Below are 10568 nucleotides of genomic sequence, written 5' to 3'. Positions count from 1 at the left end.
AGAGGGCTACTTGATTGATAATCAGAAAAGGGAATCTAACAGAAAGAGAAATACTTATCTTTGTAGACATATCAACTATTAATGCATTTCTTGCATTCATAACATTAAACAAAGGGAACTAGTATTGTCAATTTCCATGTAGAAAGAATTTTTTTTCTAAATAAGTAAATCAAAAGAGTACACATGTAGGTTGAACTAAAAAATCGCAAAATAAGACTGCAAGTCGTACAACCACTATCAGCCATTCCGTTTACAAGGCATATGGACTAACCAAGACCTGCTGTGGTATCCTTTCGTGGAGCATCCGCCTTAATACGGGGAGGCCTAACTATACGGTCTATAAGACCATATTCAAGAGCTTCTTGAGCATTGAATCGCTTCATCCGACTTAAATCCTTGTGAACCTGCATATTTCAATAGATGAAGTTACAATGCTCAATACTTTTGATATGCAGAGATCAAATTTACTCATCACACCTTGCCCAATATGTAACGAGAGTCCATATAAAGGCAATAAGGCAAGGTGATTAACTATTGCAACTAATACTTTTAGGTGGAGACTCATTTTGAATCATAGTTTGAGGGGGTATACTTTATATACCTTAAAAGAACATATTTAAATTCAGATGAGGGCAATATATACCTTTTCAACAGGCTGGCCTGTCTTCTCAGCCAACTCCTTGAAAAGGTAATCTCTAATTCTGAGAAGTTCATCTGCTTCATTACGGATATCATCAGCCTGCCAAATATGAAAATGAATAAGTATGTAGTCTCGGAAAAATCATCATTTCCTTCCAAAATGTCGAGGAGACAAACCTGTCCACGTGCAGCTCCAGCAGGAGATTGTAGTGCAATCCTTGAAAGAGGCATCGCAAATCGATTGCCCTTCACAATGGAAATTTGTAAAATTAACATTGAGCATTAGTTGCCTTTCCACAGTAAAATAAGGTCTTTATCATCTTTACAACAGGAGGCACAATCACATCACTAACAAAAGAAACTGGCCAAAACAAAGAATCCTGGAGAACTTTTTCCCAAGAGTGTTTGCCACTATTATATCATCTTCTAAAATAAGAAGAGATAATTAAACATGTTTATCTATATCTCATTGTTTGTGGTCTTTGCATTAATAGTTTTCATAACAAAAGGGTGCAACCAAATGGGATAAATTCCCACTGTCAAGTATGGAAGGTTGTCGAACTGACACCGAAGTGATTATAGTCCCAATGAGAAGTGACTGTTAGGCTAACTTTGGACATGGATCTTGGCTAGCCCCACAGGAAACAACTATTGGCAGTTCCTTGTTCAGTACACCATTTTATGATGCTCCAATAGATAACCAGGTGGTACAGCCTCAGTAGAGAAGCATAACACTGAACAAGGATGTACGACAGGTTCCATAACTTGACCCTCAAATTTCGGTTCAACCCCAACCCCAATAATTCCGAGGTTTGACTGCACATTAGTATATAGGATCACAACTCTAGATGGAGGCCTTTGGAGAGAGACAAGACCAACTCATAATCAGGCAAATAAATCTCTAGGTTAAAATAAGATAAAATGAACTCTTATAAAATACAGTTCTTTGGGATGCCATCACAAGTGGCTGATACTGGCAAATTTCTTTTCATGCCAAATGCTGCAGAAAGAAATAACAAAATACGAAACTCGCCAATATATCCAGACAAATCAATCCCATCTTTGCATAAAATAATCAGGCGCAACAACTCCGAAAGCTAGTCTAAGCAAGACATTGTCGATAAGCACAAGTTTTTTTTTCCCCACATTTTATCACTAGGAGAGAACTACGGTACCTTTTCTCCAGCAGCAAGAAGAAAACCGGCAAGATTGTAGGCATAGCCCACACAGTGGGTGCCAACAGCACTTTTCAGACTTTGCATTGTGTCGTAGATGGCCATGCTCGGAGTTAGCTGTAAATAGAAGTAACATTAAGCAAATAACAAGAAGAAAGAAAGCAGTCTGAGCACAAAATTAAGAAGAAAAAAGAGGTGTTTCTAATAAAAGAGGAAACTTTGACTACAAAGTAAAATTAGTAAAGAACTCACATCACCGCCAGGGCCATTGATATACAGGTAGAGCTTCTTGGAATCATCAATACTGTCAAGGTACAGCATTGTTGCCAATATCTGGTTGCTAAATTCTTCATCTATGTGTTGTCCGATGAAAATAACACGTTCACGGTACTGCATCAAAGAATTCAGTGATATTTTCCCAGATCAAAAGTATTGATTATTAATCCAATTAGCCAAAGGAGAAACAAAGGTACTTCGAAACTGAAAACATGTTACTTACAAGAGCATTCCACAAATCAACCCACTGCCACGTTCCCTCAGTTGGATTTCTGTAGGGCACCCTTGGTGTCCCAATGGGCATCATGGAAACTCGTGCACGTGTTGGTTTACTGTTTCTAGTTCTGGAAGTATGAACTCTAGGTTAGGTTACAAACACAAGCAGCAGCCAAATGAAACTCGAGAAAAAATATAAAAAAATTCTATCCAAAGGAAAATGGAGATTTTAATCAATAAAAGATGGGATGTACTCAGAAATAAACGATAAATAATAGTATAATTAAGAATAGGAGAACATTCAAGGCACAGGCTTGTTAGTGACTATCAAAATGAGGTAAGTGCTACACCTCATTGAGATTTGGTGACATCATTTTTTTTTTGTGTGAGTGTGTTTGGATAAAGTAGTTTAAATGTTCTGATTTAAACTGTGGAAAGATTTGATATTTGATACTACATAAAATATACTGACTTAATACTAGATATTAGTTCCTGATAGACAGAATTTAAAGATGGAGGCAATGTAAGCATAAACTCACAAACTTGAAAGAGAAAACAAGGCTGAGAAATCTGAAGGCTTGAGTGTGAGATTAACAAGACAGCAGCAAGAAAGTGCAGAGATTAAACAAAGCTCAGCAAAGGGAAGAATAGCTCAGCACAAGTTTGAGTCAAATTCTACACACTAGGTTGTTATTAGGGAATTTCATTAATCGTCAAATCATATAGGTCGTCCCAGTTCCTTGTTTTCTGGGCACTAGGCCGTTGCAACTTGTCTGTAAGGCATTTTTTGTTAGTAGCTGGGGTCCAATATGAACATGAACGAAACAAAAATGCTCATACTTTACAACAGAAAATTAGCCTTTTTCCCTCTTCAAACCCATTAGATTAGCCAGCACAATCCTCCTTTCCCACAGAAAATATGCTCTAAAGCCGTATGCGATGGCGAGGAACTAAAAGAAAATATATGCATAGGCGTGGGCAGAAGGAAGAAAGAAAAAAGGATATGCTATTTTCTAAAATAGATTTTCTGTACAGAACCAACATATACAGTTCCAAGCCCAATATATTAACTTAAATTATCAGAACTACGATGGCCATTCATCTCTAAATTCAACATCCTCTACAATTCTCACGACATGCTAAAACTGTAGGCCCAGTATATAAGCAATAGGTTCGTCCGAATCCACTGCCTTTAGTCCGACTTTATATGCTCATGTCGAAAAATCCATTAGAATTGGTATTTGTTAAGAGAATCAACCCACCAGTCTAAGTCCTCTTTAGAGGCAGAGCTAGGATGTTGAATTCATGGATTGATTTGGATTTCTTATTCTAGAAAAGGCAGCTTACTGAGTTCTAGATAAATTATTTATACATATTAAGTAGATTTTATTATAAAAGTATAGGGTCTGGGCTGAAGCTACTGGGCTCTACCGAACCCGTAGGCACCACTGTAGCTTCACCTCTGTCATCAATCCACCCTTATAGACCATGTACTCTATATAAACTAAGTTATGTATAAAAGCAACACAACATTATCCAAGACAAATAACTTTTTGGGTGCAAAAGTCGCCCAGTTATTACTTATTAAAAGAACAAGATTACCTGGATTCAATACTTCTGTAAGCTGTATTGTGAAATTCGGCATATATCCAGTGCCAGATCCAGAAATTTACAAAAGGTGATTCAAAAATGTATTACCTGGGATTTGAACCTATGACCTAAAACAATTTTTAAACCCCCCTATGCCACTTTACTAGAACTTTCTGTTATATTAAGGAGATTCAACAGCTTATATATAAACAGAAAAACTAGTTTTTGCCTATTTGCGCAATAATTTTTCAACAAAGGAGATTCAATTTAACCTCCTTCCTCAAGCTAGTTCTTCCCTGCATATACTCTATATATACTAGGTCATATATAAGAGCAACACAATATTATTCAAGACAAGAACTTTTTTGGGTGAAAGTCACCCAGTAAATAAGAAGGTCAAGATTACCCGGACTCAATACTTCTGTAAACTCTATTGTGAAATTCAACATTAACATTAGGCGTTGCAATCCCAAAAGAATCTGCTTTAACAAAAAAGCCAAGAAACAAACAGTTATCCAATTAAAACAAGAAGAAAGCAAAATATAAAATAACAATGATTTAATAAAACATACTTGGAGATTGGACTCTTAATCCGACAAAAACTTTGCTGGCACAGCTGAAAACAACGTAAGAAGAAGAAAAAAAATGTTAACTTTGTTGATATTTACATAGTGGAAAATAAGAAAACTGAATTGAATTGAGAAAAGGGGAAAATGGTACCTTAAAGAAGGCTGAGGGAGTCTAGTTCTCGAGTTTAGATACGAGGAAGAAGTGGTCGGAAGAGTGACTGCCATTGATGCTCTGGTGAAGGAAGAAGGGAGAGTGTATGAAATTCGGTTTGTCAAACTTAAAATAGCTGGTTGTTTTGGATAGGAAAGGGTACCCGACCCGGATAAATATTTGACCCATTACTACACACTTTCTCTTTCTTCTGCTTTGTTCTAGCTCTAGTACTAATATTTGAAGTTTGGGAGGAACTGTTTTTGGGTTGTTCTAAGAGAATCGGTAGCGTTTTATCTTTTTCCCCTTTTGTTGTGTTCTTTTCCTTTAAAAATAAAATATATTTTTTTCACAAAAAGTGAAGAAAAGGTGTAAGGATGTACTAGTTGCTCATTAAATAAAGAATAAAATTTATATATTTTGCTCTAATAGTTTGATTTTCTTAAATGTTTATAGAGGGTATGATTAATTAGGTAGGATGGATTAAATGTTCTTTTTGTTCCACAAAAAAGATGCGATTTTTCAGATAAATCTTTTATATTATATTTAGATGAAGATTAATAGCTTTAAACTTCCATGGTGGTGTGATTCAGCGTTTTATTTCATTAGGATTGGATGTTATAGATTCAAATTCTTTACTAATTTTCACTTTCAAATGTTAGGAGAAATGTAAAGTGAAAAACGAAAAATGTTGCCCTTTATCTTTTTCCAACGAGCATATAATGAAATACAGAAATTAAAGAGCATAAAAAAAACATTTTATTTACAGTTGCATGAGCCAAACTCGCATCACATGCGGAATCAAGATTTAAAGTTTATGGGTTCGAAATTCTAATTTTTAAGTTTTTGGATTCTTATTAATAATTTATACATACCCAACGGATTTTTTAAGATAAATACCAGGTTTGAGCCAAAGTTACTGGGTTCGGCCAAATCCGTTCCCGATATTCTAGGTTCGGCCCTAACTCGCATAAGCTTCAGCACAATCAATTATGCCTTTTTTTTTTGTATCCATTCCGCTCTATTCAGATCTATTTTAATCTAAGACTAGTATTATAAAATTCATCAAAATTAGACATCTCATTTGTCGGCTAAGAGAGAAAAGGGGAAATAGATGGTTAAAGTTAGCTAATGGAGTATCATTTTGCTTTACAACTGAGAGAACTGTCTAACCTTTTAGACATAGTAATCTAGGAGAGGCAGCCGGTGCACTAAACTCCCACTATGTGCGGGGTCCGGGGAAGGTTGCTGCCATCTGGTCTATTGTACGCAGCCTTACCCTGCATTTCTGCAAGAGGCTGTTTCCACGGCTCGAACGTGTGACCTCCTGGTCACATGGCAGCAACTTTACCGGTTACGCCAAGGCTCTAGCTATTGTAATCTAGGAGAGGAAAATAAGGAAACAAGAAAGATATGTCACTTGTAGTTTTGCAAATCAAAGGTTAGATTCAAATGTCTTTACATAACTGCCTCTTTCAAATGTGACAAATCATTTCTGAAAGAACAGTTGGAGATTTACTATGTTTCTTTTTGTAAAATGGTAACTTCTAAAATGATTGGTACTATGAAACATGGTACTATGTAATACTATGAAACATGGTACTAGGTAATACTGAACATGGTAACAAGGCATCTGGTGTGCACACACAGGGTTGCTCAACTTCAGCAAACAGCACTAAGCAGGCTTCTCATATGTGTTCGCCTCTCTAAATTCCGCAATAGCACTACGAATCATTCCAGCCACATCGGATTGAACAAACAGATGTGTATTGTCCAAAACATGTAAAATGAACTTCTGTGACTGTGGCAGTGCAGCATTCACATTGATAATAAACTGCGCCATAGGTACATCACTGCAAAGGAAGAAAGCAAACCTCAGCATCAAAGAAGCGACAAGTATTTGAAACGAAGATTGCTGAACAAAACTTAGCTGCTGAAGATTTGAAACCATTAGCTTGCCAATGAATTCTGTTTTGTTTATCATAGATAGTTCTTTACCATGATATGAACAATCCTTTGCTCGCCTTCACCATCACATATCAAAACAAACACTCAAAGATTGAGCTGCAAAACGAACGACAGAAATTAGTGAAAAATAGATAGCCATCCAAAGATAAAGGCGTAATAAGTCTGCGACAGCTATGCTGAAACTAAACTTCCCTACTTCCAGCCAAAAATGCTTTCCAGCAAACAGTTGATTTATGAAAATATGTTTTTGACTAATACTATGACGTTCTTTTTTTTAAAAGAAAAAAAGAAGAGAGAGGGATGAAGGGAACTTCCAACCTAAAATAAGACCACAGTCCACAGATTGTAAACAGAATTAGATGAAAAGGTGAAATCTTAGAGGTCGTTGTACTTTCTTCATTCTTCTCCTTCCTTTAATTTCTTTTTTCTCTGAGGAAAGGAGGTGTTAAGTCCTTAGAAATTTAGACTTCAAATGGTAGGACTTCTAAAATAGTCCAGAAATTTGGGCTTTAACCAGTATTGCATTTTTCACCTCTTCCTCAACCATAACCCTACTTATTCTATGGAGATCCTTGACCGCTATTTCAGATTTTGTGGCGGAAAGTTACATATATGCAATATCTCAAGCCAGAGGTACATCCATATCGCATCACTTCCACATTGTCGATTTCATGCCACCCAAAAAGGCATTGAAGATGTACCATTTCAAGGTGCTAAGTACATGCTTTCTATAACCAATCAGAATTCGAGAAATGTTACTGCAAAGTTGATCAGTTCAAGCAGAATTTGATATCTGCATATTCCTAAAAGTTCTGAAACTAAAGAATCCCCATTAAAACTAGAAGAGATTAGGCCAACTGGGAGCTTTGCTACACCTAAGAATAGTCTGTTTGCAGGGTCACTCAATCTCAAATAAGCATCAAAATATCACTCAATTCTCAAGTTTTTTCTACCACTGCGATAGAGGACATAAGAGAAAGTATGACGACCAGCATTTCAAATATCAATCAATCTATCAACTCCGCCACATTTTCAAATTAGTTCGGTCATCAAGGCTTATAGTCTAGTGGTAACAGCGAGAGTCTTCCACACAATCAGGACAGGTTCGAACAAACCCATAGCTTTTGATTAAACCCTTTAATGTATAAATATTTGATTGTGAACTAAGAAATTAAAACAAGCTACAGGTTTGATGACAAGTTCAGAACCCATAAATTCTAAATCCTGGCTTCGCCTTTGCACATAATAAGTGTGAACAAAATTCTCACTCTGCCTTCCCCATTATCCTTCTCTGATTCCCTAATGTGATAGGAAAATTTAAAAAAGAAAAAAATTAATTAAGCTCACAATTTGTATCGGCTATATGAGACCTCCATTCAGGTTCATTTAATTTCATTTCTAACAATTAAGGTCAGCATTTCATATTTCAACAAAGTCCTACAATATTCGAAATAATTTGAAGCGAAAGAAGTGAAGCACGATAATTCGAAGCAAATATCTACAAAATAGCTCAATATAAGAGCAGGGTTACCAACAATTTATTTAACTCTAATCCTAGTTACATAAGAACAAAATTACATCAAATAAAAAATAGCAAAATCAAAATTTTAGGAAAAATAAAAACGTGAAAAAAAGTTTAAAGATGCGATTAAAAGGAGCTTGACCTGGGATGAAACTGGAAGAAGAGAAATGATGCGGTGAATCACAAAGGGACCATAAGAGAAAACTCGAGAGAGAGGGAGGAGTTTCAGATTCCTGAATTTCCAAATTGGCACCCTAAACTTTATAAAAAAGACCATATAATGCATCTAAACTTTGTCAAATGCACAATTACCCCCCTTGTAGCACCTTTTCTTGGCGCAGAAATTAAAGGATTACCACAATTGAATTACTGGATTATGAAATATAAAGATCGATCAGATCATTATGCTTTTAAATTTAAGATTGATTGCTTAATTTTTTATTAAAGTTAACATACTGGTTAATTATACAAAACACTATAAATTACAATTTATGATTAAAACATTGTTAAAAAAACATAATAAAGAATGTTTGAAATAGTGATAGCGCCATGTGAATTGAAAAATCTGATGAGTGATGTGTACCGTTAATTTGAAGTTTCAAATATGTTAGTTTTGTATTTTATTGGCAATAAAAAAAATATAAAATAAAATATAGAATATTTTGTTGTAGTTTTGTATTTTACCGTTGGTATATTAGTTGCTAAATTTTTGTATAAACGTACACTTTCATATTATGATAAGAATAATAGATGCCCACCTTGCAGTTGGTACATTAATTAGTTGGGTCAGTGATAAGTGACATTATTAAAAATTGTTAAAAGTAAGTAAACTAAAATTGGCCCGTCAAATTTTTGGACGAAAATGAAATAAAATAGTGAGACGGTTTGATTTTTGATCAATTGTAAATTTCTTTTTGGCATAAAACTAATTAAATATATCAAGAAAATGTTTGATAAGTGATCATTGAAAGTTGAATGAATATTTTAGAGAGAAATTGGTGAAAACTAATGACAGCTTGTGGCCACAAAACAAGGCGTACAATTCATAGCCCAAAACCAATTACTGTAAAGGCTAGCAAATGAAATCCAAAAAACCAGCAATAGACTCTGGCTCCTCAATGCAACTATAATAACCGGGGATTTTTTCGTCCATATACAATTTGAAACTTTATTATCAAATATATCTATGTTTAGTTAATTACCCGACCTAAACAAATTTTATCTACAAAATATATACATTTCATCTTAAAAGGCTCCCAATGCATTATTAGTGCGTTCAATCAAAGGATTTAGTTATATATTTTTCCTTTTTCTCTCCTCTTTCTCCTTTTCTCTCCAGATCTTCCACCCTTGCAGCAATTTAAGCCAACTACTGTATCCCTTGATTTTAGTTTCCAATTTTGATAAAATAAAATATGGATTTTTTACACTTTTCCAACTTTTTATTTTTAATTACCAAAAGAGGTCCTCTATTTTTATATAGTCTCAATACTGATCATTGGATTAGCATTGGGTTCGTTTGCTTCAATTCTATTTAAGGATCGATAGTTTTTCTGCATTTATCTCTATTCAACTTGTATGTATGTGCTTGGTATTTGTTATTGGTTCCTCCAGAATTTGTTGGTGTAAATGGTTAATTAAGTTTTGGGTTTCTGAGTTTTTTATTTTAGATACAGTTTAACATTTGGTATGTATATCCAAATATTGCTGAACATGTTTTTGTTGGCAGAAATTAATTTATATCATCAAAGTGGTTTTAAAAAAAAGAATAAGAACGTGCTGATAATTGTTTCACATGCTTACGAAATGAAGGAAGATTAAGAGACGATATGGGATGGTTTGCGCGGTAACCAAATTACCAAGATTACTTACATAATGTTAAATTTTTATTTAGAAATTCGTGTACAAACTCGCAAGTGATTATAAAAGGATACGGTCAAAGACTAATGGGACTAATAATTATATACTATACAATTATCGACAACTTTCATATATTAATTTTACCCAATTATATATACAACTACAATATCATACAACTTAAATACAATTTGTATATAAATTTTATACAATATGTCTTTTGTATATTTTATATCTAATTTATACATAGTATAAACAAATTTCATGCAACTAAATATATATTATACAACTTATCTATAATTTTCATACATTATTTCTACTCAGGTATATACAACTACAATATCATATAACTTAAATACAATTTTTATACAATTTATTCAACTTTCATTCAATAGTTAAATATATATATATATATAAACAAAATATAATTTTTCTACAATTTTACTATAATTTTACTACAACTTCGCAAGCATAATGTATGTCATGTCTTCTTCTTCTTCTTCTTCTTCTTCGAGTTTCAATCTAAAATTCAGTCAATATCAAGTCTAATCTTCACCAAAACACCCTAAAAAATTGAGATATAAACTCCAAACCATATTCCTAAT

The 10568-nt window shown here is 34.1% G+C and overlaps 2 protein-coding genes across 2 annotated transcripts; both read right to left on the bottom strand.

Annotated features, from left to right (window-relative positions):
* Positions 1-71: 71 nt before the first annotated feature.
* LOC104246668 (ATP-dependent Clp protease proteolytic subunit-related protein 2, chloroplastic) lies at positions 72-4769 on the bottom strand. Its single transcript, XM_009802533.2, has 9 exons — positions 4617-4769; positions 4469-4512; positions 4303-4375; positions 2314-2434; positions 2067-2204; positions 1815-1931; positions 817-885; positions 644-739; positions 72-404 (listed from the first exon to the last, which is right to left on the bottom strand). Exons 1-9 carry the CDS (start codon positions 4688-4690, stop codon positions 267-269), a joined length of 870 nt encoding a protein of 289 aa, XP_009800835.1. The 5' UTR covers positions 4691-4769; the 3' UTR covers positions 72-266.
* A 1439-nt stretch (positions 4770-6208) lies between these two features.
* LOC104246667 (general transcription and DNA repair factor IIH subunit TFB5-like) lies at positions 6209-8337 on the bottom strand. The gene is made up of 3 exons (XM_009802531.2): positions 8249-8337; positions 6615-6680; positions 6209-6469 (listed from the first exon to the last, which is right to left on the bottom strand). The coding sequence occupies exons 2-3, from the start codon at positions 6647-6649 to the stop codon at positions 6292-6294; spliced, it is 213 nt and encodes a 70-aa protein (XP_009800833.1). The 5' UTR covers positions 6650-6680; positions 8249-8337; the 3' UTR covers positions 6209-6291.
* Positions 8338-10568: the final 2231 nt, after the last annotated feature.

Source organism: Nicotiana sylvestris, chromosome 8 (genome assembly GCF_000393655.2).
Source record: "Nicotiana sylvestris chromosome 8, ASM39365v2, whole genome shotgun sequence".
Taxonomy (NCBI): domain Eukaryota; kingdom Viridiplantae; phylum Streptophyta; class Magnoliopsida; order Solanales; family Solanaceae; genus Nicotiana; species Nicotiana sylvestris.
This window is presented reverse-complemented; position numbering and strand designations above follow the sequence as displayed.